We start from the raw sequence: 27586 nt of genomic DNA, 5'->3' as shown, positions 1-27586 counted from the left end.
AAAGCGGCGCTGATTGGCTGTTTGGGAAAGGCGGCGCTGATTGGCTGAAATGCTTTTTTCTATCCAGGCGCGGAAAGGCTTCGGAAAGAGTGTCCTTTGCGGCGTTTTTAAAAGATGTAGACCCCTGATAGGCAAAATTAGAGTTTTTTTTTTATCTTTTGACCGAAAGGCTAAGAAAAATACTTTTGTTTTTCATGCCCGCCCTGACCAGTAAAACCTCGGCTTCGCCTCGTTTTTACAAAAGTCAGGCGGGCATGGAGACACCTAACCGTACTGCAGCTAGACCAGCTTAACATGATTTAAGCGAGGGGTTTCCCCGGATTTTCCCCAAATGTTTTTTCTGTCCGCTATAGAGCAGCGGCATTAGACGCGCGACGCGCATGCGCAGCTGTCATTCCCGCACACTCGGTTAGCCTCTAAAAGTTTAGGTATTTCAACTTTACAAAACGATCACCATAATTTTTACTCTCTCCGTGTACACGGCACTTTCGGCCAGGGATAAGGAAAAATAGTATACGACACACGGCCAGATAGTTGGATGCCCAGGCGTGCGTAATATGACGGGCTCGCCTTCGGCTCGCCCGTCACTTACGCACGCCCCGGAAATCCAACTTTCTGGCCTAGTGTCGTAATGTACTATTACTCGAAGAACACGTTTGAATGATTAGCAAAGAGTTTGTTGTCGAATGATATCATTCCATAGATTATGCATCAACATTTTAGCATTCAAATTTTTTTAGCTGCTCTTGACAGGTTGAAATAATTAGTTGAACTCCATGAATAAAGATTGCACTAACTTACCGAACGTTTATTTTTCATCCGATGGCGCAATCTCAAAAATAAAATGTTACTTGTACTTCTCCTTCGCAACAATCTATTCTGGATTTTTTATTAAAACAAACTGATAATGAATCTTTTTTTACACTGCCATATTGAATAGCTATATTTTACTACGAACATGCAGAAAAAAAAGTCTAAGAAGTTTGGAAATAGGAGTGCAGTACCGTATACTTAGATCCGTTCGGTTATTCCGACAAACAAGCCAAAATATCACAAGAAAATAATTACTTGTCAACGAACCAAGCATCTGATTCAAAAACCAAAAGTACAGAAAAACTGAACGGACTTTTTACTAAAGAAAGGGAAAATTCCTTGTGACATTCAACTACTACAGCATACACGCACATTCAATGAATACCGAATTTGAGACATTCAACTTTTGTATTGTTTTTCAATGAAAACTTTGTGTAGATTTGTTAATTGATTTTTCTATCCTTGACAACAACTCGCAGTTGACCTATGATTTTTCTAGAATGATTTCCATCAACTTTTCTTCTTCCCGTTACATCTCCAATCGAGATATACGGCACATGATTCGAACTGGCTAACTATAAACTCCCAATTACGTAGTTGACATTCTCACAATGTGATGTGAATGCAATAGGAATAATAGATTTACTGTCATGTTTAAGCTCAGATTTCCCATCCTTCACCTTAAGAAGTGATAAATATTGGAATGAGATCACAGAGTAATCCGGTGCACCGCCAAAAACGAAGGAATACGCACCAAAATGATAATGATCCGAGGTTTGAATATAGCATGACTTTGGGGTCACTGCCAGACCCAACATACGATACCTCGTCTTATCGTAGAATTTTTTGCTATTTTAAATCCGAGATCAAAAATAGGCATTCCTATATAACAAAATAAAGTTCACCTCAAAAATAAAATTTGAGGTCAAAATTGTCATTAGTTGGTCCCATCTGAACCATAAAACTTTTACCCAACTGAAAACATTTTCCAAATACTTTGCAAAGTTTTCACTTATTTTACTGTTAAAATTAAAATTCTATCACGCACTCTCAGTATGATAAAAAATACAATAGGATATATAGGAATAAATAAAAGTAAAATGCAGCACAAAACATAATGAAACAATAATCATACATATATTTAGAACTTACTGAAGTGAATAGAGAAAGAAACAACCTCACTAGAAGAAAGAATAGATAAAACAGAAGTTCGCTTGCGGGATAAAGATCGCAGTCGTCACAAAAGGGACAACTTCTCTCTCTTTGCATAAATGACTTTCTGTGTGAGCAATGTATTTTCTATAAATTTTATCTGCAAAGAAAATGAAAGGAAAATTAATAATATTTGAGCTATAACGTGATAAAATATATACACCCATGGACTTCGAGCTTAACTTGGCTTAATTTTGAGCTAAGATAGTGTCTTTTAAAATATACCGTAGGTGACTAGTTGATTATCAATTGTTTTCAACTTTAATAGGTACGTAAGTACATAAGTATTTACGTGTTATTAATACATCTTCAAATATAAGCTTCGAATATATATTGATTATTGTCTCATCGAGCTTTACGTTGCATTTTACTTCTTTTTTCTTTTCCTATGTACTGTACTGTATCAGCCCATTTCTAAATAATAAAATACATATATATCATCTGCATAACAATACTATTACTTTCTTGAATAATTTTTTTATAAATAACGACATTAAATAAAAAAATACAATTAGGAGAAAAGCTATATAATTGTTTTATTTGGCATCAACAGAAGAATTATGTTGATTAAAAAAAAACTTATATTTTAACGGATAATTACACAAGGCACAATAAAACATTAAGTATTTTAAAATACTACTTTTTTGATCATTTTAAAGAAATATTGCATTTTACATATGCATTTTATTAAACTGCATGTAATTTTATACATTATATTACGCTTGCCAAAAAAGTACTCACGTGATTCCGTGAATACTATAAGGTTTCTTTACAAACGAATCTCGGATAAGATCAGAACTCATTAATAAAAATATTAAATACGGAACATTCGCTTTCCGATTGCCTATCAGTTGACAAAGTAAGATCATTGAAATATTAAATCACAATAATGACAAATAAGTAAAGCTATAAAAAGCTCTATTCTTTAAATCTGTCTTAAAACAATAAATAGCTCACAAACCTTCGATATCAACTTTATTCGAGTCTAAATAATAAATCTAAGTTATTTACATGGTCAGAATTACAGTAAATATAATATCGACGTTAACAGAAAGAATTACTCGTAGAGCCTTTAACAGCACATATCACAGTATCGTATTCCAAAGTGTTTGTTCTCAAGCCTTCTGCAATTATGAATAGGAAGCACACTTGAGCACACTTAAATTCTTTTGTATTCGGTTCCTTACTAATCAAATCTTCATTTTCTATTCAACCATGATTATGCATATAATTAATTACAGTCACTGCAGCTGCCTTAAAACTTTTTTGTATTTTTGGAACAGCTATAATTTTACAGTTCATCGATCAAGTAATTATGTAATTTATAAAACAAAATCCCAAGAGTGTCTTTATTCACGTTAAGCTAATTACAGCTTTTTATTCAAAAAGAACCTCACAGTCTTTTTTGAATTTTGATCGTACTCAGTTTCACACTAAAAATAATTTTCAACAAAGCTTCGGCTGAGAATTGATTTGAAATTTATCTGGAATACTATGAAAAACTAAAATATAACAATTATTATTTTCCTTAAATTCTGCTCTTAGTCGTTTTACTCTCTAATTTAGTATTATAATCTTACATTGCCTATTTAACCGAGGTTCGAGTATTAGTTTGTTTCGGACCTCGCGGATTATTTGGTGAAGTTTCACTTTGTGCAGGCCACCTCATTCATTTTTACATTTCTAATTACGATGAATCTTGTGTATACATAAAAGCTTTATAGCGAGGTGCGAGTTCACCTTGAATAGTCCAACAAGTAGGAAGCTGCCCGATCCACATCAAATTCAGAACGTTTCAATGCAATCTCGCATTGCTTTCTAGTTGCAAGCCCCAGCCTTAAAAGAAAAAAATGCGATCATTTTACGTACACTGTACTCAAAACACTGATCTACTCCGTTCAGTGAACACTAATAAAATCTAATTAATCTTTCTCTTTGAAATGTAAGCAATCACCCTTAACAACGAAGACACCAAATCGGTAAACCTACCTCGAAAGCGTTTCAACCTTAGTCAATCGATCTTTGATTATTTGTTTAGCTGCTTGACTGATATCCCAGCCAGTCGCCTGCAGAGCAGCAAGTGCCTCTTGTTGCGAAGCGTCCGGAGTCTCCTGCTGTACTTTCATTACTTTGCTGACACGGAACTCGTCGTTTAATGACATAACCAACTGCTGCGAAGCCCCGGTCAATGGGGGACTAGCTCCGCTCGGGTATTGCGAAGGTCCAGGCCCTAATTGCGTGTTTACCATTGTTTCGTTCAGCTGAGGCAGTAAACTTCTCGCGGCATTTGATGGTCCAACCGGCTGTGGTTGAGATACTTGGGGTCGACTGGGCGTGAATTGCATGAGGTTCGGGCTGCCACTCGCGACATTCACTGTTTTGTTGGGCTGAGTTTGATTTTGGACAAAACCGTTTTGGATAGGTTTTAGTGGGGAGAATGGGGGTGGTGGATTGTACTGAGGTGGCTGTTTCAGATTTGAACTGAATTCTCGAGGAAGAGTTTGCCTGGTGTTGACTTTTTGAGATGGACTTGCTGGGATACAGTGGCTAGCCTATTGATAAAAAAAAATTTTTTATCAATCTTTGTTTAATAAAACTATGACATTTTTTTGAACACTAAAAATTAATAATTATTTTTAAATATTATTGAATATCACTTGAATCTACGATTTAAGAATGAATAATCAATTTTATTGCTGTTATAAAACTATGTAATTTCGAAAATTATTTAACTTTCCAAACAGAATAGCTAAAAATATCAAGACTTTAAAAAGATATTTACTTACCATACTATTACTCGCACTGGCCAAGGCATTGCTATTGGCATGATAACTTCTGAGTATATTCTGCTGGACGGTCTTATTATAAAGAGTATTGAATTCGCTTTGTGACAGCTGCTCTAGGTTCGGCACTGTCTGTTTGAGCTCCGCGTAAACTTGCTCGGAAAGTACGCTGCCGGCAATCGAAGCTGGTCTGGGCAACGTCGACGAATTTTGAACTGACTGGTTCGGTTGACTGGGAAGACTTGGGAACTGCTGATGGTAGGCTAAAGCAACGTTATGCGCTGCAACCTCTAGATTACTCGGCACATGATTCGACGCACTTTGGTGTAAGTTCGGCGAAGGCACAGCTACTGCTGCAGCTGATGCATTTTGGTTCTGATGCCAGACTTGTGCAACCACTGCTTCCGTATTGCTGCAAACACTAGTAGTACCATTCTGCGACAGTTGACTTGGAAATCCGATTTGACTTCTCGGTCGCTGAATATTTGTGCTTTTATTCTGCCAAGAGTTCTGCACCTTGTTCGGGAAGCTAGAGCCACTCGCTCCTTGATCGACATTCGGCGATTTGGGTTTGATGGATTGCGGTGGTGGCCTGAGCATCGGGATCACAGTATTGTCAGAGTTCTTACTGATAGACTGCTGCTGTTGTTGCGTTGCATTTGTATTCTTAGTTGCCTCCTTCTCCCCTAAATGCTTCTCTAGCTCAGCAAGGAAAGCTGGATCGAGTTTCTTCGGCGAAGCCTCTGTTAACGACAAGTCGTTCATAGTTTGCGCAATGTCGACGTTTGACGATTTGGTCGGACTCTCGTTGGGGCCGACCGACGGAGGTGGCGGTGCAGGTACATTTGAAAGATTTCGACTGACGACGTTTGCGTACGACGGCAAAGTTTGTGCCTCATTGTGTTGCAAATCTTCCGGCCAGCTCTGAGGATTCGGAGGCGGACTCGATGTACCGCTTTTGTCGATCTCGCTGTAGTGGTCACTACTGACGTATCCATTGCTCTCGATATTCACGTTGATATTCGTATTTTCACTTCGCAGCTCTTTGCTAAGCGTATGTTGTAATGACGAGGCTTCTTCCTGTACGTTGCCGTACGTTTCCTGAACGACAGATGCAGTCGAGTAGTATGTAGTCGGCGAGGAAAGTGGCAGATCCGGCGTAACTTGGCTGTAGTATCTCGACTGAGGCGGATTGGTAAATACTCTAGAAGTGTCGAACGGATCAGGCCCGAGCGGTAAAATTGCACTACCATCGCTCTCTGGATAATTAGCGTATGTACGCGGGTCGTCTTCCTGCGTTGGTGGCCAATACTCTTGCGGCATCGAACGTTCAACGTCGATCGGCTCATCCAGAATGTTCACCACTCGCCGATAACATGCTGCATCTGATTGACTCGAGGCTACCGCTGCGACATTAGCTAACTCTTCTGGAGATAAATCTATTAGAGTACCTTCTTGATTGCTTGAACCTGCAACTGTGAATTAAAAATTTTCTCATTTTATACTCCGCATTATTATTTCCACAATAATTAAATTTATAACCAATAATAGAATATTTAATTGATAAACATTAATTGACCAATTAAAATAATCTGCTAGAGTAATTAAATTATTTTTCATATTTATCGCCTAGATTACGGAAAAAAGGTAAGGCAAAACTTATCTTTCTCAACTGTATGCAAAACAAACTATGAATAGAATAACGTATGCTACTAGAAATAGGCAGAAGTTTCCTTCCTGACAATTTATCTAGCGAATGAAAAAAAATAAGTGGCAAAGTAACGCAAGTGCGATAAGATAGCCATGCTCGTTAAATCATTAACAGCGCGCGTATTTGCTTAATCGTTAAATGATTTGCTATAAAGCAAACTTGGATTTACCGGCCGTTGATGTATTAGGTACTTTAATAGGGCTGCTCCTGAGGTCATTGTGTAGCTTAGTGTAATTGAACTGTTTGCGCTGTCGCTGATGCGCCGAACCAGGAAATTTGATGCTTGTACACTCGGTTGTACCGACAACGTCGGGTGGCTCCATGGGATTCCTTAGGTACACGTCATCGATGTAAATTGGACTACCCCAACTCTTACCGAATGGCGCTCCATGACCAGTATGAATGAATGAGTTTTCTAAAGGCTTGCTGATATCTTCAGCTTGCTTTTTTCGCATTGGATCGACGAGGCAACGTGGGAAAAGTCCAACTTGGAAGGTACGCTGATTCTGACCTTTCCACCAGTAGTTTTCAGGCTTGCCATCGATTATAACAATTTGGTCGCCGTGCTCGATTTGCATTTTGTCCGGCTGCGTCTCGTCGAAACGATTTAGAGCTTTCATTACTGGCGGTACCATGCCTGGATAGAGTGAAAATTTTTTTTTAGTACACTCGAAATAAATAACTGATCACTGAATTTTAAATAACATTATAAAAATAATTTATTTCAATTTATTTACTAGTGCAACGTAGAAAAAATGTTTGTAGAATTATATATAAATAGTTTTTATAAGCTTTAATAACCATAAACATTAACAAACTTATCTTGAATAAAGCATTTTTATCAAATATCATTTTTCTTATAGTTCAAACACGGGTAATTACTTCGATATCCTTATAAATGGTTTGAAATAATTAAACTAATTGGTTTATCACCTGATTTTCTCGACATTGAGAAATTAAGTATTAATAAGATTGATGAATTGTGAAAGTGATAAGATTTAATCTCTATTAAAGGTAGCTGTCAACTTTTAAAATATTTGAAACCGAACGACTGGTGGGGTCAGTTCTATTCACGTCGTCGTGAGCGTACGATGACTTAAATAATTTTGGTAAGAGTAACAGCATCCTTCACTAATCAATTTGTGTGTTCTACGTTTCATTTCGACTTAAAAAAAAAAGTATTTTACGTGCTCCGATAAATATCTTCGCTCATTACAAGGAAGAAAATTCCTAATTAGCTTTTCATGAAGCAGATAAATCGAGCAAAGTTTCATTATGGAGCCAGTCTTGTTTCGTAATCACTTATCGTCAAAAAAAAAACTGATAAAAAAGTCGAAATAATAATCTGACCTTAAACTTGGTCGGAAAGTCATGAAAATCAAGAGTGTATCGAGCCATGGCTGCAGGCCAGGAGAGAGGAAAACGTACAAGGCAGCTGGTATCCTCGCCAGGATGATTGGTTGTCTTTTATTAGCATACGCTGTCTTCGGCGACGCGCCGCCAACAGACGCGAGCCTCAAGAAAGTATTATCGTGAGTAACTCGAAATTTTTAGCGCATCTTAGCGATTGTTTCCTATCATTGTCACAAAAATCATTATCACTCGATAGTAGACTGTTTGAGTACCAACCGTCGGAGTGATTTTTACGAGAAGCGACTTTGAAAAAGAGCGGCACTGATTTTCGCACCTGTAAAACTTTTACCTCGGATAGACGCTTGGATTAGTATACCTCGTTGACGCTAGGGCGCTAACCTTGACGAATAGACGTACCGAGAGTGCTGATATAAGTTCGGTTTAGCTGTAAAATGTTGTACGACCCTCGATAATCGAGTGGGCCACCGTTGCACGTCGTGATTATTGTCGTCGAATTGGCGGATTTTTAATATTAAATTGTTTGTTTTTTCTTATTTTTCTTTTTTAATATCAGGTTTTTCGTCACGGCGAGAGAAATCCTACGGAAACGTATCCAAACGACCCGCACTTGAATTATCCATGGCCAGGAGGATGGGGAGCATTAACGAAGGTTTCAATCTCAATTATAGACTTCGAAAAATTCTACTATTGAAAAATTACACGTTACGACGCTCCGGTTGACCGCCTTTCAGCGAGGAATGCGGCAAATGTACACGTTAGGCCAATGGATCCGCAAAGAGTACGGTTGGATCAGCAATTACACCTACGATCGAAAGAGCGTGGTCGTCAACAGCAGCTACTCGGATCGTTGCATAATGTCGACTCAAGCAATGCTAGCTGGCCTGTTTCGCGAGGAAAATGCTTTTGTCAAGGGTTTACCTTGGAAGCCGATACCCGTGCATTACTTGCCTGAATACATGGACCAGGTATAATTTTGCCTGCCAGCTAGATGATTGACGGCTTTGAAAGGTTCGCTCGCAAACATTCTAGTTGTCGGCAAGGATTGTCCGAGGTTGGCGGAGGCCTTGACCGAAGCGTACAGGAATGAGTCCCGCAGGTCTGACGCCGAGCTGCAATCTTACTACGAGGAGCTGACAAATATCACGGGGAAACCAATCAATGAAAACTATCACGGACGTCAAGTTTCTGTACTATACCTTAGAAATCGAGGTACGGTCATTCGAACAAAAAATTGAATGGGGCAAGTTGCGAACGAATTTGTTGATCGCAGGTGATGAATGGATTAGAGCTTCCAGAATCAATCAAAAAATACTACAACGCATTTATGCGAGAACTCGCCGCAAGAAGTTACGCGCTATTCACCAGCAACACATTGCAACAAAGACTTAAGAAGGCGAGTAGCTCGTATGACTATCAATAAAATATCTCCCACAGGCCCATTACTCAAACACATATTGGACAACATGAGAGATGGCGTGGACAACGAGAAAATGTTCTTATATAGCACGCATGACATTAACGTAGAAAATACTTTACGAGCAATGGGATTCACTGATGAACTTTTCAAGTTAGACCTTGGCGTTACTCTTGTTTACGAGCTGCGAATCGCCAATGGAGGCCAGTCGCCAAAAGTTCGTGTGAGTATAGAGAGAATAGTCAATAACTTTAGCCGGTTTTTCAACTTTTTTCTTGTAATAATTTTGAGCAAGAAACAACTATTTAGACTGTTTAATAATTAATTTGTCTAAGGTTTCAATGTTAAATAATACGGATACCACGAGGCTTCATAAATTAAGGATTTCTGGTTGCGAAAATTTTTGCTCGTTGGAAAATCTTTATGACATTTGGAAAGATGTACTTTCGGAAAATTGGGACAAAGAGTGCCAATTAACAATCATAAAATACTCCTTCTAAGTATAATTTTAATGGAAGTTATAGCAATATAAAATAAAAAAAAATCTATTTTTCTGTATCGGTTGTCCATGAACTAACATTTAACAATTTGACAAAGCACTTACTGGTAAGATTCTCCTTAAGCGAAGCAAAAGTCGGACGCTCGGCGGGATCCCTCGCCCAACAATGAAGCATCAGCTGATACATCGGCGGTGGACTGGCATCTGGTTCGTGTAATCGCTCGCTCTCTCTATCAATCTTCCTCAAAATTTCCGAACCATTCAATCCGATCCATGGCTCTTCACCAAACGTCAGCATCTCCCACAACGTCACCCCAAACATCCATACGTCCGAGGCGTGACTAAACTGCCTGGCTTTCAATGACTCGGGTGCGCACCAAGGAAAAGGGACTTTCTTGTGTTCGGTCATGACGTAGCAGTCCTCTTGCTGCGGAAGCGCTCGCATTAGACCGAAATCGCCGATCTTGATTTTGTCGATCGAGCTCAGCAATACGTTGCGACAGGCAAGGTCCCGGTGCAAGAAACGCTTCGCCTCCAAGTATGCCATTCCCGTCGCTACTTGCAACGCGTAGTTGCATAGAGTGAGCACCGAGATGTGACCGCACTGCTTGCGCAGGTAGTCCAGTAAAGCACCCAGCGGAGCTAATTCGGTAACCATCATCATGGGCTGGGATAACACTACCCCGTATAATCTGTGAAAATAATCAAACTGTTTGGCTCAATTCCTTTTCATTGGTACTAAACATTATCGTCGATCAGCGCGTACCTAATGAGATTATGATGATCCAACGTGTGCATGGACTGCACTTCCGAGACGAAGTCTTCGACAACATTTGGCTGTGTCAAGGCGTCAGCTTTCAAAACCTTAACGGCAACTGGCAGTGTTCTTCCCGTAGGTGACGTCCACTCACCTCTTCTCACCACTCCGAAGCTTCCATCGCCAAGTTTGACCGATAACGCGACATCCTTCTCTTGTATCAGGCACGTTAATATCGAGGTGTTTTCCACTGGTTGCGAAGCTCGCTTATTGCTCTTTTTATCGCTGCCAGGTCGGATTTTCGTGATAAGGCTCTTCTTCCACTGAGCGGTGCGCTTCTTTTTAACAGCGTCCATCAGCCGACGAATGCCCGGCTTGCCGAGTCCAATCTTCTCCAGATCCTCCGCTTGGACATAGTCGAAGTGGTGGAAGCGCGTCACCTGCAGGTCGTCGCGGATCCGCGTGAAGAATTGGGACAGCTGTACGTCGCGCAGTAGCTCTTGCAGCCACTCCGTGCCCTCCTCGTCCGCCATTGCCACCGGTTACAGCTCTCTGAATAACCGTCAATTCGTTCGATCTATAAGTCGTCCTATCGCATTAATACGGCGAAACACGCAACAGTGCACCTCTTATCCTCAAACGTGCGTGATTTTCACAACAACAATATTGATAATTCAGCGATAACGCGAGCGTCCACTTACGCTCGAGTAACGTATCGCTGTAATGCATATTAGTAATCAGACAAAACGTATTGAAATTAAATATCTTCTCCGCTTGGCACAAGTTTGAAACGCCCGAGGAATCGCAACCCTTTCCTCGCCTCGTCTAATATGCCGAGCGATCAGTTATTTTAATTAGCGGGCATCTTCAGCGAGTACAAGTCTGTGAGTTGAATACAAGCTGATCAGCGTGCATCGGTCAAACATATTAGATCCGTCGACTCGGCAATGAAGCTTTTCCGTGGCAAATTAACGCGGACATTCACGAGGCGTTGCACGCATGATGTACACGCGTCCTCAAAGTCGCGACAAGTGCAAGTGCAATGGGACACTCGCTCGCCGGCAACAGCCACCAACGAGATAATGATAATGCCACCGCCGCCGCCGCGCGCGCGACTCTATCTGTCGCTCGGTCAATTTTCCAATTTGGCCGCGGATCAAAAGCACCGGGAAAATCCTGCAGAGACAAGCCACGATACCGGCGATTTTTCTTAGCCAAACAACCTGCTTGGTATTTTCCTTATTTTTATACTAACCGCGTGTCCTTCCTCTCGGAGAAGCGTTATCGCAAGACACGCGCGTGCGAAATTAATGAATTGTCCGTTCGGAGGCTCATCGATTGCGCAACAACGAAAAGAAAAATAAATTTATAAATCACCGAGAGCAGAGGTCGCGCGAGTGGCCGAGGAGGAGCAAACAAAAATGTCCGGCTGCGCTTTCGTTTTTCCGCCAGCGTATGGACAGAACTGCCAATGCGTGCCAAGGATCACACGGCGGCGTCGATAATAATCATCATAAAGGAATGAAACGCTCATTAACAGAAAGGAGCGCGCGCGTTCGTTGAAAAAGAGAGAGACAGCGAGAGACAGCGAGGAAAAACTGCTGCAGACGAAGGTCACGGGGAATAACCGCAAGCCTCGGAAGATATAGAGCATACTTTTTGAATGATGCACGCACATACGATGCGACGTATCAACACTGAGCTTTATCTAATTCTGGAAGAGTGCTCTACGATAATCCTAAACTCGTTTCTCAACCACTGTTATCAACGAGTTTAAGCACTGATAATCCTTGTTAATTGCTATCAGCAGTACTTCTGACAACTTTTGGCAATAATGGTTATTGTTGGTTTATTTCTGTTTATATTGGCAGTTATGGTGGTTTGATAAATACCTCTTATCTGAGGGACACTTCAGATATTGTATCTAAATAAAAAAAGTCTAATCGAATACTGTCCTGTGTTTTTTCTTCCTTAGCAAAACTTGCTTTGTCAAAGAAAACTATTATGCGTAACAGTGCCAGAACTTTCCTAGTGATATACTCGAGTTGGCTTTTATGAGACTCGAGACAATTAGAAATTTAAAAGAACAGCTGTCTACCTCAGTCTTGAGATAATCTGCCTGACTCAATTAGTGCAGTGCACTTCAGTTTCATGCTTAAAAAACAAGATTAAAACATCAATCAGAATTAACTTGCCTTGTTTTATCCTGCTACTTCAGTAAGCACACACAAAGTATCAGAGTATAAGATAGTCTGACGTTAAAAGTACATCTTGAAAATAGTACAAACCAGAATTGTACTCTTCATTAAACCCATTGTTAATTGTTCGACAATTTCAGAACTACTGATTGAAATGGAAGGCTAAAATCATTGATAATGACAGGTCTAGCTATCCTTTCACAATCCAATAGAATAAGTACTAATGCAATCAGAGCATAAGCTTTGCTACACTGATAGATCAACAATGACATTTGTAACTCTATTGTAAGTACAGTCCAATGAAAATGCAAACCTATTTACTATGTTACACGCTTGCTCTCGCGCTCTCTCTCTCTCTCTCTCTCTCTCTCTCTCTCTCTCTCTCTCTCTCTCTCTCTCTCTCTCTCTCTCTCTTGCTAAAAATCTGATCAATGCAGCATCATACACTTTCGATTTCTCTTCCTGAGAAAAAGAGAGGCAACAGACCGCACCAGGCAAACAAATCATCGTGATAATTACGTACCACCAAGAAAGCCAGTGTATCTCTTGTCTTTTAAGCCATCATCGTCGCTCTGTCTGTGGTACAGTGAAGATCGGGTTGCACGAAACAAAAAACGGTTACGAGTAGACACTGCACTGACTACTGGCACACAAAAGCAGATGACTTTTTTCTCTCTCTCGTCTGTCTTTGGCTGCGAGTGCGATATACCTCGTCACGACTCGTTAACCATAGTCGTCGTCTTCGCTCGACTTTCACCCTGATACGAATTTCTCGCGTTCCGACGCCGCATCGTGAAGAACAGAGATCATATATTTTGATACTACACGGGGGCGGAGGTTTCATATGACGACGCGCACGGAGAGAGGAACTACAACTGCACACACGACAGTTGAAAAGCCCAAAGCTATGCACACAATCTTTCACAAGCACGTATATACACATGCACACCAGTGCAGAGTGTCCCTTGGCTAGATCGCGAACAGTACTGCTACACATGCGCTTGCGCGGTTTTCGCTTCAACGGGCGTTTTTTGCTCTCTCTCTCTCTCTCTCTCTCTCTCTCTCTCTCTCTCTCTCTCTCTCTCTCTCTCTCTCTCACTCTTTCTCTTGCTCTTCCACCACTTGTGATTGAGCAAAACTGTGTGAGTCATGTAAGTGTGCGACCATACGGGCGCTCTCGCGCTAACGCGATATGGATCGTAAATAAAGGCGGTTCACACGTGTGGACTGCTGCTCAAGTTTTTTTATTTTCGTTATTTTAATACTCATTAAGATCGCTTTGATGTTAAAAAATTATAAAATAAATTATCAATGAGTTGGATCGATTAATAAATAATATATTACGTGAATAATAATAATGGACTCTGGCTTCAACCTACGGATTTTGTCCAAGATGATTTCCATAAAGCAGCAGATAAGATTTTTTCAATCTAGTCAAGATAATAGTTTTACAATTTGAAATAATCAACTTAATTCTAGTGTTCAAAAATGTTACAACGTTAGCAATTGGCAAAAAAATGAAAGCCGTTATCATAAACAAACAGAAAGAACGAAATTTTCTAAAGTGAACTTACAATTGACAGGTTATACAAGTCATCTAACAATCTTATCTCATCGAAAAGTCTTATTCCTATAAATATATCCACCAGGGTTAACCGGAAGTCCACTCTACTCCATCCAAGGGACGCTTCGTCGACAGTTCCATAGGATTTGCGAACGTTTACGCATTTCCCTTCTCAATATTTTCATTACAACATTTTTCGTCGTATCGGTGTAACTCCGAATTGAAAAAGCGTAAACACCACCAAATACAGCACAAAAGTTGTTTATAAGAGAGAGAAAGAGAGAGAAATCTGGCTAGATTGGTGTAAGTGCAAGCTGAAAAGTTGTCCAAGGTACGAAGTATTGCAAAAGATTTTTGCAAAATTTTTGGCATAAGGAAAGACGAGTGAAGTGCGACAGATACATAGATCAACGTCGGCGGGAAAGAGAGTGCGCAACTTGTCATCAGTTGCATCAACCTGGTAATTACTCACGTACACGCGACGACATTTACGCGCGGGCGTGATGAAAAGCGCGCGTTGATCGAACCAATATATAAGACGCTTACTTAGTGCTGATTGTTTTCATTGCAGTAGATAATGTCAGGAATTGCGATTGCCAGGCTCGCTGAGGAAAGAAAAGCATGGAGAAAGGATCATCCTTTTGTAAGTGATTTCATCCTTTAATTTGAGCATGCTTAAATTGGTTTTTCGTTACTGCTGTCACACCGCTACTGCTTTTGAAGGTTAAGATTTCGGCGCTATAAGCTGCCACCCACGAGACTTCCTCATGGCAACATTCACTACCGTTGATTTTATATTGCAACTTTTTTGTTTTACTAGCTGCAAATTAGACTGATTATTATAATTAATGTTATTTTGGTAGTGGGGCTATATAGTTTTCAACATAACCTTACTTTTTCAAATAAATCTTGTTCAATTCCAAATACGAAAACTGTATACAGTTGCAAAAAACTATAATATTAGTTCATTTCATAATCATGTGTTTTGATCTAGAAAATAAATTCTGGATCTTTCTTCTCAAACTCGCTTCATCTAGATTATTTTATATTAGAAGTTAATCTAAAAAAAATTTCTTTTTACAAAGTTTTCTTTGTTTACTTTTTAATAACTTATTTGTTAGAAAATGTATCTGAATTAATATTTTTTAAATAGTTGTGACTTGAATGATCAATTCAAAAAAACTTGACCAATGATAATTTTGAGCATTATGATATTATATAATTTTGCTAAATGAAACTCAAATAATTTGGTAATATACTATATCTGATAATTATTACTTTTAGTCAAAGTTATTTTACTAATACATAATATGATTTTCTGTAAATTAATTCTTTGCAATCATTATAGGGATTTGTAGCTCGTCCAACAAAGAATCCTGATGGCACATTGAATTTGATGAGCTGGGAATGTGCAATACCAGGAAAAAAAGGAGTGAGTTTTATTTAAAAAATCAAATGACTAATCAGTATATCAAAATTAGCAGAAAATTAGACCGTTCGTTGAAAATTTTTAGACTCCTTGGGAGGGTGGATTGTACAAGTTGCGAATGATCTTCAAGGATGACTATCCTTCAAGTCCACCAAAGTGCAAGTTTGAGCCACCATTATTTCATCCAAATGTTTATCCATCTGGCACAGTATGCTTATCCCTTTTGGACGAGGAAAAAGACTGGAGGCCAGCAATAACGATTAAACAAATCTTGCTGGGTATTCAAGATTTACTAAATGAGCCGAATGTCAAGGATCCAGCACAAGCAGAAGCTTACACAATTTACTGGTATGTATTATATGTATTTGAATATTCTTTCAATATTACTTTTCTAATATATGTTCGAATATTCTTTCTGATGTCTGATTAAATGTTGTTTCAATACTACTTTTCTTAGCATTTGTATTTCTTTATATTGCAGCCAAAACCGTTTAGAATATGAGAAGCGAGTTCGAGTCCAAGCAAGAGCAATGGCACCTCAAGAATAAGACATGTACCATATGCTGATATAATATGAACATTATGCTTCGCTCTTGGGATTTTATACATTTTGCTTCATGTGTGTAATTCTGTGTACTGAAGCAAAATGACGGTCACATCCAATCATTGTTTTGGTAGTAACATAAACTTCTTTCACCTAGAGCGACGGCAAGTTATTTTGGATTTTTCTCTCAATCTTCTGTTACTATTTATTTCTTCTTAACTGATCGGCATTCAATATTGATCAAATAAAAGTCGAAAAGGTACCTTGTTTGTATTGAGCGTTACTTGATTTAGTCGAGAAACTCTCGGTTAAAAGTACATTTTCATCTGTTAGGCTTATTAGCTCGCTGGTCATCGAGTTCTAGAATATGTTTTCTATGAATCCATTAAATCAACCCAGTTATAATAGGATTCATGCTAAGAATTTTTTCTTTCCTTTTAAGACACAACGCAAAATTTACATAAAATTTGATAGTGCACGAAAATTGGTTGTACAAATTTGACCTGTTTAAATTCTTAGAGTCAAAAAAATAATTCAGCGTTTTTCATTTTTGTATTTTAGGTAAAAGTATTTTTTATAATAATTATAAACATTAATCTTAATGACTATCACGTATAATAAAGTAATGTATTATAGCGAATGTTTGATATACTTATTTTGGATTACATCCACTACCATGTACATACATTAAGTTTATTGAAACATTTTTGATTGATACTGAAATTCGATGTATCCTACTAATAAGTACTCTCGTAAAATCACTGTTTCTATGTAATAAATTCGATATGTAACTCATGGACTTTATTTATCTACTTAACATTTCATCTTAAACTTCCTAAAAATAAAATTGATTCAAAGTAATCAATATACATTGTCGAAGAATATGAAATATTTTAATATTTCCATCATCCATAACGCTTAATGGAACGTTTAATAAAATAATATAATAGAAATTATTTTAATTTCTCATCAACGGATTTTAACAAACCTTTTAAACCTTTTCATATCAATAAAAAACGAGTTTTTTACTTGTGTATCAAAAAATTTAATGACAGTTGAGTTTTATCGAGTTTTATCACACTGGAAAAGATCATGGGTTCATTTGGACTTAGAGTAACTTTGAAGGACCGATTAATTTTTTAATAAATCATGTTATTGTTGAATATTTTTATGAGTCTTTCCAATTTGATCAAATTCAATAGCGCCACCTCACTACTAAAATAACTGTAAAGAGAAAACAAAAACTTGAATAAAATTATCTGTCATTTATTTGTTTTATTTAAGTGCAATTCAGTCTGAAAAGTTTTACAAAAAAAATTATTGAAGAGAATGCGTCCAATTCTCTTTCTTCTTCTAATTATATTATGTGTATTAGTTTCAACATTCAAAATAAAATTTATATTTATTATTTTGTGTTTTTCCTTTTGTATTTGATATTTTACGTACACATTAAATAAATGTAGGGTTCTTATTTCATTTTATTTGAAAAGATTAATAAAATGAGATTTATTTTAGAAATTGCCCCCCTATGATTAAAAAAATACAGAACATATTTTATAAAAAATAATATAGCGATAGTCGTGTCAGGTTTTTCGAAGATAATACATTTATAATCATGGTAATTTCTCGAAATCAAATAGTCACGGTCAAACGTGATAAATAAATATTTTAATATATTTTCAGTTATCTAAGAAGGAAATTACCCCAGGTGTGCCTCACCGATTTTCTTCATTTTTTGATATATTATTGTACATCGAAAAATATTTGACCCATGTTTTTTCATTCGTGTTAATTTGGCTATTTTAAAGTTCACCCCAAAAATTTATAAAACAAAGGAATGTAACTCTTATACAAAAAATAATACACAAATACTTGTTTTTAAATAATAATTAATATTTATTTTGTTTCACTAAGAAATTCGAAATAATTTCCAGGAAATGTAGAAAAAAATCATTTTTGGGGGTTAATTGTAGAGATGGTTTTCACCCCTTAAATCGCCGAATTAGCACGAACGAAAAGACACGGGTCAAATATTTTTCAATGCACTACAACATATCAAAAAACGAAGAAAATCAATGAGATACACCTGGGATAGTTTCCTTGTAAGTAAAGTGATAAAGCTGTCGTATAATTGGTGAAATTATTTGTTGATCGTTATAGACACAAAATTCATAAATATGATATCGCACGTGATATGCCTGAAAAATATCATGTCTACGTAAATCATTGAAGTTCATAATCGCATCACACGTGTTATTTATTATGTCGATTTTGTGGTGACAAAAAAACAGAATGAAATTTCCATCCTCAACTATGAGATATATATGATGGTTTGCTTTTTTGAAAAAGCTATTTTATAGGTTTATAACAAAACCTTTTTCGAACTTTAATTTAGCCGACTTTAAAAAGGAGGAAGTTTGCTTTTTGTCATTTTCCCAGATAACTAGACCATCTGGCTTCGAATCATTTTAAAGAGTATTCTTTGCAGTTGGTCCTGTGTCATTTATATTGAGTTTGTCTTTTTTATATGTAAATTATTTGTCGAGAAATAATATTCAGCGTTGAAGGAACGTATATCTCTGGTGACATTTTTTGAAACGAAGTAATACATATCTTGTAATGCTCATAAGGTTTCGTATTATGCAATATCAATTGTTTGAAAAAATACAAGCGAATGTGAGCGAATGAATGAAAAGAATAAAACTTGTATAAAAAAATATTATTTCATCATACCAACGTATTACAAACAATATGGATATTATCATTTTTCAATTCGCTAATAATTGAAATCATTTTACCGTACCGATTTACGACATTCATATTGAAGATTTCGAGTGTTGCGCTAAACGTTTGAACATTTGTGAAACACAGTAGACATGCCAGCTATAAAAATAATTTAAATATTAGTCGAAGTTTGTCGCTGAACCTGCGACAGTCTTACTTTCCGTACGACGTCTTGAAAAATTTCACGTCATATACCCTATCCTGCAAGATTTTTCCATGCGGATGATTTCATTGAAAGATTAATTAACTTATTTAAGCATTTCAAGTAGAAGACGTTTTCTTATATTTCATGTACTGGTATGCAACAGAGAAACCTTTAAAAAACCGGTAGGATGGGCTTTCCACACATAACAATTCCACGAATTTTAATTCGACGTGAACATTTTAGAAACTTATTCAACGTCATGTTTTACAAACAACAATAAAAACCCGTGAGTTAAGAATAAAAATAAATATCGCTTTTAAAAATTATCTACACACTATTAAATTATGTTACGATTGTGCCACACGAGGAGTTCTAATCTGTACTTGACAATATTAAGTGGCTCCGTAAACATTTGTTCGTGAAACTTGATCTCGACTAAGACAAACACGTAAGTGCATACTTATTGATGACTTCAAATAGAATTTACGTGATTACTGTACAAGTTAAACCTACTTATTAGTGTTTTCAAATCTAATTTTTGTAATTATTCGAGAAGGTAAGCCTATCTTGGAAGCACCCCACCCCCACAAAAATCATCTAGGCAATTCTAAAAATATGCGCGGACATGTGTTTGATGTCGAAAAGATATTGACTTATTGCCTTGGTGTAAAATCCCCTCTTGACAAACCTGAGAAATTATGTTTATTTCGAAATGTTGCTATCACGAGTTGTAATGAAATTAACGTTGAAAATTTGTTGACTCGATTCATTGATAGAGAGAAAATGGAATAACATGTAACCGTGGATTAATTTGTAAGATAGCGCAATGAGATTAAAGTATTATCAGAAATAAGCAACTATTGCTCAGTGGTATTGGCTGTAGACCAACTGCATCGATAAGAGTTACTTTTTTATCGAAATGTTGTATATTGCTTTTGTTGAATTGTCCCTGTTAAACGGAAAAAAACAGGACACAAAATCGACCTGAATCGTAATCTTCTAAAAGAATAGTAACGATTATGATTCAAGAAAATGTAGCATTATTGTTTACATGAAATTTCAACATTTACGAAAACTTGATACAAAATATTCTTTTAACTATGTTTTCTCCAAACGAATTAAAGTGAAAAAATTCACAGTTACTAGATGTAATTTTATCCAAGTATTATCTTAATATCACATGTTAGCTCTACATTCATGATTTTATTTGGAAACCCATGCACATTTGAATCTTTTAGATGGGAACTGTTCGTACTATTTTTTGTGGTGATGTTTAGTGATGAAGCTATCGCAAAGCAACGAATATGTATAATTGGAGCAGGAAGGGCTGGCTTTGTCGGTATAAAATTAACTGCAAGCCGGTCAGACCTTTTTGAATTGATTGCCATTGAGCGCAATTCGGATGTCGGTGGTGTATAGATTTACAGGGATGATCCGGAACTGGATGAGCATGGTTTAAAAGCGCATAGTGGCATCTACAAACATCTAAGGTATCGAAAAATTCTACATTAAAAATAATTATAATACCATATGATTTTATAAAAAGTAGGTATACAAATTATTTTTTTTTATAATTTTGTAGAACAAACATTCCTATAAAATCTATGCAGTATCCAGATTACCCCACTAAAATCAATGGTTCCGTTTCCCACGACGTGTTTCTTCAGTACTTGCGTAATTACACCGATCACTTTCAGCTTCGTAAATACATTCAGGTATATCCATTGAAATTAATGTATAAATTAACTTGTAAGGAAAACTTTTTTACTAAACTTGGATTTTTTCGTAGTTTAACACGCTAGTCACAAAAGTATTTCCCGTGAAAGGCAACGGTGGTTGGAGGACAGCTACATGGCAAATGAAGATGCGAAACTTGAATACGAACAGAAAGAACGTGACGATTTGTGACGGCGTGATGATTTGCAATGGGTCAGTAAACAAAGGAATTATTTATAAAAAAACATCTAATCCAAATGAATGTTCGATCAACTAGACATTTCGCTAAACCATACATACCAGAAATTCCCGGACTGAAAGAGACATTTCCTGGAAAAATACTGTATAGTCGTAATTACCGAGTACCAGAAGTTTTCACCAACAAGACAATTGTGGTGTTGGGGTCAGGTAATTCCGCTATAGACATTGCCAAAGACCTTGGTAATTATACCAAAAGGATTTATCTGAGTTATAGAAGTTATAAAAATAACGTTACCCTGTAAGTATCATATTATTTATATTATTCAAAACTAATTGTATCAAATTTCAATCGTTAATGTTATAAAAATGACCGTCACATTACAGTATACACGACCTGCACAATCCTGGTAACGTGAAAGAAGTATTAAACGTTCTATCCGCCAACGGCAGCGAACTCACCCTTCAAGACAATTCAACCATAAAAGTCGACAATTTTATCTTCTGTACGGGCTATTCGTTCGACTTTCCCTTTTTGGACAATAGAAGTGGTCTTGTTTTCGAAAAAAACGCCGTACGCCCGTTATATGCTGAAATTTTCAATGTGGAATATCCATCCATGGGCTTTATCGGATTGACCGACAATATTTACTATAATGACTGGTACTATATACAGGTATATTTAAATTTTGTTCATTTACAAATTAAATCACTTCGAATGATGACGATATAATTTATGTCTCTCATTTTAAATACGCTAATTCTTGTCATGGTCATATTTAATACCTTAACTCCAGAGCCGAGTTTAGGCATGGGCCTACCTGGGCCCAGGCCGGGGCCCCGCCGTGGAAACCAGGCCTCGCGAACATGAAAAATATCAGCTAAGTAGGCCCCGCCGTCTTTTTGGCCCAGGGGTAGGGAAAGGTCTAAACTCGGCTCTGCTTAACTCATCGCTATATGGTAGAGATATTGCGAACACTTTTTGTGCCTCGTTAACGAGTATAACCATTTTCTCAAGGCTGCTTCTTAATACTTGAATTCATTCATAATTACGATAGTTAATGATGTAGTAAAATTTTTATATATTAAGTTATATAATTTTTATATTTGAAATTTTAGGTAGAAGATTTCGCGAGCGTAATGATAGGCATTGTGGAATTACCAAATTATCAAACAATGTTAAAGAATTCCAATATGATATAATGGATCATCTTCGTGTATTTTGAAGAACGAACTTGAATCATTCTTACTAAATAAATGGTTGAATTTTATGAATGTAAAGAACATAAGATAACTCTCGCAAAAGAACTTTACTCATCCTATAGTTTAAGAATATCCTTCATATAAATTTATAAAATTTTAACGTGTTCGTTTTTTAAGTTTACTATTTATTTAGAAATTGTCAGCTTCAAAGAAAAAGAAACTATACAAGTAAATATAGTTTTCAATCATAATCGGTTATTTGAGGATTTTGGACATTGCGCATTTAAAGAAGTCATTATCCAATCAGCAGATAAATATCCGAACAGTAAATAACTGCCTAAATATTAAAATATGCCAAATTATATCAGATTTAATTTATGGCAAGACGACTGGCATAATTTTTTATGTAAAATAAAGTATAGATAATTTATTATAACAGTCACTAGACATAAAACTCAACATAGTATCAACAGGAGTTTTATATGTCGCGCTTATTACGTTAACAATAAATATCAACTCGTTGAAAAATAATTATTTTCGTTGTAAAATACCGCATCTAGTTCTGTACCTGTCTATTTTCATGAAAAACACTTATTTGTTATTCAAAGAATGTGCGTCATTAATAAAATTGTTTAAATAATGTATAAATAAGTCGACTTTAAAAACGAGTATTAGATCATATCATATATTACTCCTTAATTTTATATTCAATCACTCATATCAGTTCGAAATATTTAAGATGATTTGTTCATTGACTGTTCTACGGTGTAACTCACTGAAGATGTCACTATTCAAAGAGATGTAAACAATACCATTCATTCAAATTTTACAGATTACAAAATATTATGAAATCTTTTAATTCATGGATTATTCGAAAATTATATTGAAAATCAAAACTTGGAATACGTTTTACAATAAGTCACACTGAGGAATGAAGATATGACAGCGAATAAGAAAACCACTTTGAAAAGTGCTAACCCGAATAAACGACTAAAAAACAGGAAATAATGGATAACGAATTTATCAATGCAGAAAACCACACTTATCTACCAAATCTTTATTGTGCGCCTAAAATTTTCTCATATAATAGTTGCTACGATTAAAGCTTTAATCATGTGGAAACGCTGCGGCTAGGTATGAACGCTACAATAAATAACAGCATTATCTACAGAAAAAAACCACGAAATTTCTATCGAACTGGCTATAAATATTAGCAGCAAAATACATAAGCTATCGTTTGTGCTTTCTGCTCCAAAGAGGTCACTCAGAGCTTCGTTTCAGTTTCAGAGAAATTCAGCTGTTACTGTGAAATTCGGAAATATATTCAAAAGTATAATATTTTCTTGAGATCTTATTAAATCAAGACAACATGGAGAAGAATTTACTTCTATTGTTCGACCGCCCTAGCGAGCCTGTATTCGTACCAAAAGGCGAAAACAAAGTTGGTTTTGAAGTACCGGCGAGCTATTTGGTAATGTAATTCTATAATATTCAAATAATATATTAATTTGATTGAAAAATCAAAACTATTTGTTTTACATGGATAAGAGAGTATTATTCTTAGAAAATATCGTTCAACTTCCAAACAAAACTGTAACACGATGTTTTTAATTTTTATTTTACAGAAAGAAGAATACCAGCCAATCGCACAGAGAATTCTAACACGATTTGGCGAGGAAGCTAATACAACTATTCCTATCAAACAAATTGCCATTCCAGATTTAAAAATACCTTTGTCCGTTGGACGCTATGAAGCTTTCTCTCTGTTCATCCCTCGTCATCAGAAAAGTGCTGCTTATTTAACCGAACTTTTCTTAGGTATGAATCAAACTCATCAGTCGAACTCACATTCAGTATTTTTTACAAATATAACTACAATTCTTTTTTCAGGAATGAGAACTGTTGAAGATTTAATATCTTTGGCTGCATACTGCCGCGATCGCATTAATCCCGAGATGTTTACGTACTCATTGTCCGTTGCGATTCTCCATCGCTCGGACACTAAACATTTACCGATCCCGCACCTTTCCGAAATCTTCCCTTCCAAGTACTTGGATAGTGGAATATTCAATCGTGCTAAGGAGGCTGCCAATGTCGCACCTGTTGGAACAAGGGTATGTTCTATGTGCATTTCAAATATTTTCGGAACAATACAAACTTTTGAAATTATTTGAATAATTCAGCTGCCGATTGAAATTCCTCTGACCTGGACTGGGTCGAATTCCAACCCGGAACAACGAGTCGCGTACTTCCGCGAAGATGTTGGCATTAATTTACATCATTGGCACTGGCATTTGGTATATCCTGCTTCCGGTCCTCCCGAGACAGTCGCCAAAAATCGTCGCGGTGAACTGTTTTACTACATGCACCACCAAGCCATGGCAAGGTAATTCTTAAATTTGTTGATAAATTTCTTCATCAACGATTTTCACTTCAAATATTTGTTTGCGTTTGTCGTAGATATAACACCGAGCGCATCTGCAACGGATTGGCCCGAGTTCAACCACTAACGAATTTCCGAGAGACAATCTCCGACGGCTACTTTCCGAAATTGGAGGAAACCGTATCTGGTCGTGCATGGCCCAGCAGACCAGCTAACATGAACCTTAGTGACATCAATCGGCCGAGTGACGATATTAACTTTACCGTCGATCATCTCGAGACATGGAGGGATCGTATACTAGAGGCAATTAGAAATCGTGCTGCCCAAAGTTCATCTGGTGGCTTAATCGCACTTGATGAGGAGACCGGAATTGACATTCTCGGAAATATGGTTGAAGCCAGTATTCTTAGCCCTAATTCCGATTATTATGGAAGCGTTCACAATTCCGGGCACGATTGTATTGCATTCATCCACGATCCCAATCATTACTACTTGGTACATAATGAAATTTACCGATCGTGTTCATATTTTTACATGTTGAATAAGGTACGATTTTATCGGTGATATTGTATTGGTAGGAAACATTTGGCGTGATGGGAAGCAACACTACCGCTATGAGGGATCCAGTTTTTTACAGATGGCACGCTTTTGTCGACTGGCTCTTCCATCAATTTTTGGACAGTCTGCCGCCATACACGGAACAGCAATTGAACTTCCCCGGTATTATTGTTCAAGACATAAGAATCAATAGCCCTAACTCCAATCCCAACACTTTGAATAGCCACTGGAGCAAAACGGACATTGACCTATCGCGCGGCCTCGACTTTACTCCGCGAGGTGCCATTCTTGCGCGCATACAGCATCTCGATCACGATGCTTTCTCCTACAGCTTCACTATCAATAATTCCAATAATGTGGAGGTCACGGGAACGATTCGTGTATTCATTGCGCCTAAAACCGACGAGAACGGGCGCCAGTTGAGCCAAGATGAACAAAGAATGCTTATGATTGAAATGGACAAATTTACAACTAGACGTGAGTACTATGCCTTCCTATATGATATGGAATATATCTTTCCAATGATCATGATATTAACTATCTATTGTAAATTAAGTAAGAAGAGGACAAAATATCATTACGAGAAACTCCACTGAATCTGCTGTGACGATTCCGTTTGAGGCTACGTTCCGTGACCTTAATAATAATCGTCCACAAGACAGTGATCTACAAAACTTTGATTCCTTCAACTTTTGCGGATGTGGATGGCCACAACACATGCTCGTCCCAAAGGGTACTGAAAATGGATTCGCTATGGATCTCTTCCTAATGGTTTCCGACTATCAGCAAGATAAGGTAATTATTATAAAAAATATTTCAGCACACAACTTTCTAATAACGCTCACTTAATTATAGATTGATCAAGCTGAACCAACTGGATGCCGGGACGGAGTTAGCTTCTGTGGTTTAAGGGACCTCAAGTATCCAGACAGACGTGGAATGGGCTTCCCGTTCGACCGTAAAGCTCGAGCAGGTGTTTCTTCAATGACAGATTTCCTCACGTCTAATATGAAACTTCAGCAGATCACAGTTCGATTCTCTAATCAAATCCGCTCACGTCAGTCAGGCAATATTCGAAGAGTCAACTGGCAGTAATATGCACTTCATTAGAAAATTTGATTCAGAATTAAACAATGCCTTGCGATTTGAATTATCGTCGGCGATGAAAGCAAATTTTCAATAGATGTACGCTTTGATTCCTTAAAAACTCCATTATAAATTGCAATGTAATGCTAAATATATTATTATAGAGGCAAAAAGATATTTTGATATTTCTTAAAATTCCAGAATATAAATGAAAAAAATATAAAATAAAAAAAGTTGTTTAAAAGTATATTTTCTTGTCAAAGATTAAAGATGTTACATTTTTCTAAATTATAGAACAGTAAGCATATTGTAATATCATAACGGCGTATATGTGACTATTTGTCACTTTCTACTCCACAATCCCCTGTGTTATAAACCGCATTATACATGCACTTATAGAAAACAGCTGCCTAATAATAGTATGTGGTTTCGTCAGTCTTATAATCATTATTGAAAAATGTCACAAATATACAAATTTGAGAAATGGAAATTGATAATAATAAAGGAATATTAATGTATCGTTTTGATGATGATCAAACAAATAACTTATGAAAATATAGGTATAATGTGGTAAGACTTGATTAAAATTAGCTTGAATAATACGACAAATATACAGTTAGAAAATAGCAAATAAAATATATTTTACTTTCAAACGTTCGTGATGAGTCATTATTCTACTCTTTTCGGACTTATATATATAAAATTTGTTTATACAATTTCGCAGAGTTAGATAATTATTGTCAAAAAATATGATATTTGTTTAAAATATCATAACTTTTTCTTATATAAATGATTCTGTTATTAATTACTAATATTCATATGCTTCGACCCTTCAAAATATTACTTTGTTTACAGCTATACTAATTATTTTAGAGGTTAAAATTTAAGTAATAGAATAAGACGTTTCGAAATTTTATCAAAAAAAAAGTAGAAACACCGTAAGATAGATTTTTCAAATCTATGTAAAATTATCTCTGCAATTTTATTTTAAAGTACATAGAAAATATAAAACTTAGCGATTATACTACAAGTACAGCCGTGACAACAATGAACTTGAAAAATACTGTTATCATGCTCGTGGTATTACGGTTATACATAAACCATTCAAATAAAATATTGTTTTTCTACTTTCCGTTACACAAATCAAAATTAATAGTGAGATAGGAATTTTGGCTAGACAACTGATAAATGCCCATTATACTTATTTATTTACGT

The 27586-nt window shown here is 36.6% G+C and overlaps 4 protein-coding genes and 1 pseudogene across 7 annotated transcripts; 4 read left to right on the top strand and 1 right to left on the bottom strand.

The window, feature by feature from the left end:
• Positions 1 to 2552: 2552 nt before the first annotated feature.
• Positions 2553 to 13784, bottom strand: LOC131672125 (activated Cdc42 kinase Ack). Of its 2 annotated transcripts, XR_009302599.1 has the most exons (8): positions 13285 to 13784; positions 10573 to 11115; positions 9912 to 10498; positions 6689 to 7156; positions 4812 to 6283; positions 4015 to 4577; positions 3606 to 3861; positions 2553 to 3527 (listed from the first exon to the last, which is right to left on the bottom strand). XR_009302599.1 is itself a non-coding variant. In XM_058949130.1 (7 exons), the coding sequence occupies exons 2-7, from the start codon at positions 11094 to 11096 to the stop codon at positions 3762 to 3764; spliced, it is 3714 nt and encodes a 1237-aa protein (XP_058805113.1). In that variant the 5' UTR covers positions 11097 to 11115; positions 13285 to 13784; the 3' UTR covers positions 2553 to 3761. The 2 variants fall into 2 exon arrangements, 1 of the variants encoding a protein (XP_058805113.1); XM_058949130.1 differs by having other exon boundaries at positions 2553 to 3861.
• On the top strand, positions 7888 to 9863 carry LOC131672126 (prostatic acid phosphatase-like; annotated as a pseudogene).
• A 626-nt stretch (positions 13785 to 14410) lies between the features above and the next one.
• On the top strand, positions 14411 to 17604 carry LOC131672148 (SUMO-conjugating enzyme UBC9-B). Of its 2 annotated transcripts, none has more exons than XM_058949170.1 (5): positions 14411 to 14785; positions 14900 to 14968; positions 15674 to 15757; positions 15840 to 16102; positions 16236 to 17604. In XM_058949170.1, exons 2-5 carry the CDS (start codon positions 14903 to 14905, stop codon positions 16300 to 16302), a joined length of 480 nt encoding a protein of 159 aa, XP_058805153.1. In that variant the 5' UTR covers positions 14411 to 14785; positions 14900 to 14902; the 3' UTR covers positions 16303 to 17604. The 2 variants fall into 2 exon arrangements, with proteins under 2 accessions (XP_058805153.1, XP_058805152.1); XM_058949169.1 differs by having other exon boundaries at positions 14897 to 14968; positions 16236 to 17602.
• A 1990-nt stretch (positions 17605 to 19594) lies between these two features.
• Positions 19595 to 22407, top strand: LOC131672147 (uncharacterized). 2 transcript variants are annotated; one of them, XM_058949168.1, is made up of 7 exons: positions 19595 to 19675; positions 20647 to 20717; positions 20810 to 20942; positions 21017 to 21156; positions 21221 to 21442; positions 21529 to 21817; positions 22261 to 22407. In XM_058949168.1, the coding sequence occupies exons 3-7, from the start codon at positions 20832 to 20834 to the stop codon at positions 22342 to 22344; spliced, it is 846 nt and encodes a 281-aa protein (XP_058805151.1). In that variant the 5' UTR covers positions 19595 to 19675; positions 20647 to 20717; positions 20810 to 20831; the 3' UTR covers positions 22345 to 22407. The 2 variants fall into 2 exon arrangements, with proteins under 2 accessions (XP_058805151.1, XP_058805150.1); XM_058949167.1 differs by lacking the exon at positions 19595 to 19675 and having other exon boundaries at positions 20579 to 20717.
• A 1306-nt stretch (positions 22408 to 23713) lies between these two features.
• Positions 23714 to 26628, top strand: LOC131672146 (phenoloxidase subunit 1-like). Its single transcript, XM_058949165.1, has 8 exons — positions 23714 to 23815; positions 23970 to 24162; positions 24235 to 24458; positions 24528 to 24730; positions 24805 to 25222; positions 25306 to 25762; positions 25842 to 26080; positions 26141 to 26628. Exons 1-8 carry the CDS (start codon positions 23714 to 23716, stop codon positions 26378 to 26380), a joined length of 2076 nt encoding a protein of 691 aa, XP_058805148.1. The 3' UTR covers positions 26381 to 26628.
• The last annotated feature ends 958 nt before the right edge of the window (positions 26629 to 27586 follow it).

This window comes from Phymastichus coffea, unplaced genomic scaffold (assembly GCF_024137745.1).
Source record: "Phymastichus coffea isolate CEN01 unplaced genomic scaffold, Cenicafe_Pcof_1.1 PCOF00143, whole genome shotgun sequence".
NCBI classification, from domain to species: domain Eukaryota; kingdom Metazoa; phylum Arthropoda; class Insecta; order Hymenoptera; family Eulophidae; genus Phymastichus; species Phymastichus coffea.
Note: the sequence above shows the minus strand (reverse complement) of the source record. Positions and strands in the feature narration are given on the sequence as shown.

Excerpts from the sequence above, each read along its gene's own strand:
- LOC131672125 (XM_058949130.1), bottom strand. The coding sequence starts at position 11,096 with ATGGCGGACGAGGAGGGCACGGAGTGGCTGCAAGAGCTACTGCGCGAC. Across the intron at positions 6,284-6,688 it reads ACCTAATACATCAACGGCCG|TTGCAGGTTCAAGCAATCAA; the intron begins GTAAATCCAAGT and ends TTTAATTCACAG. Across the intron at positions 3,862-4,014 it reads AAGGTTGAAACGCTTTCGAG|GCTGGGGCTTGCAACTAGAA; the intron begins GTAGGTTTACCG and ends TTTTCTTTTAAG.
- LOC131672148 (XM_058949170.1), top strand. The coding sequence starts at position 14,903 with ATGTCAGGAATTGCGATTGCCAGGCTCGCTGAGGAAAGAAAAGCATGG. Across the intron at positions 14,969-15,673 it reads GGAGAAAGGATCATCCTTTT|GGATTTGTAGCTCGTCCAAC; the intron begins GTAAGTGATTTC and ends CAATCATTATAG. Across the intron at positions 15,758-15,839 it reads CAATACCAGGAAAAAAAGGA|ACTCCTTGGGAGGGTGGATT; the intron begins GTGAGTTTTATT and ends GAAAATTTTTAG.
- LOC131672147 (XM_058949168.1), top strand. The coding sequence starts at position 20,832 with ATGCAGTATCCAGATTACCCCACTAAAATCAATGGTTCCGTTTCCCAC. Across the intron at positions 21,443-21,528 it reads TATAAAAATAACGTTACCCT|TATACACGACCTGCACAATC; the intron begins GTAAGTATCATA and ends GTCACATTACAG. Across the intron at positions 21,818-22,260 it reads ATGACTGGTACTATATACAG|GTAGAAGATTTCGCGAGCGT; the intron begins GTATATTTAAAT and ends TTGAAATTTTAG.
- LOC131672146 (XM_058949165.1), top strand. The coding sequence starts at position 23,714 with ATGGAGAAGAATTTACTTCTATTGTTCGACCGCCCTAGCGAGCCTGTA. Across the intron at positions 24,459-24,527 it reads TCGCACCTGTTGGAACAAGG|CTGCCGATTGAAATTCCTCT; the intron begins GTATGTTCTATG and ends TGAATAATTCAG. Across the intron at positions 25,223-25,305 it reads ATCCCAATCATTACTACTTG|GAAACATTTGGCGTGATGGG; the intron begins GTACATAATGAA and ends TTGTATTGGTAG.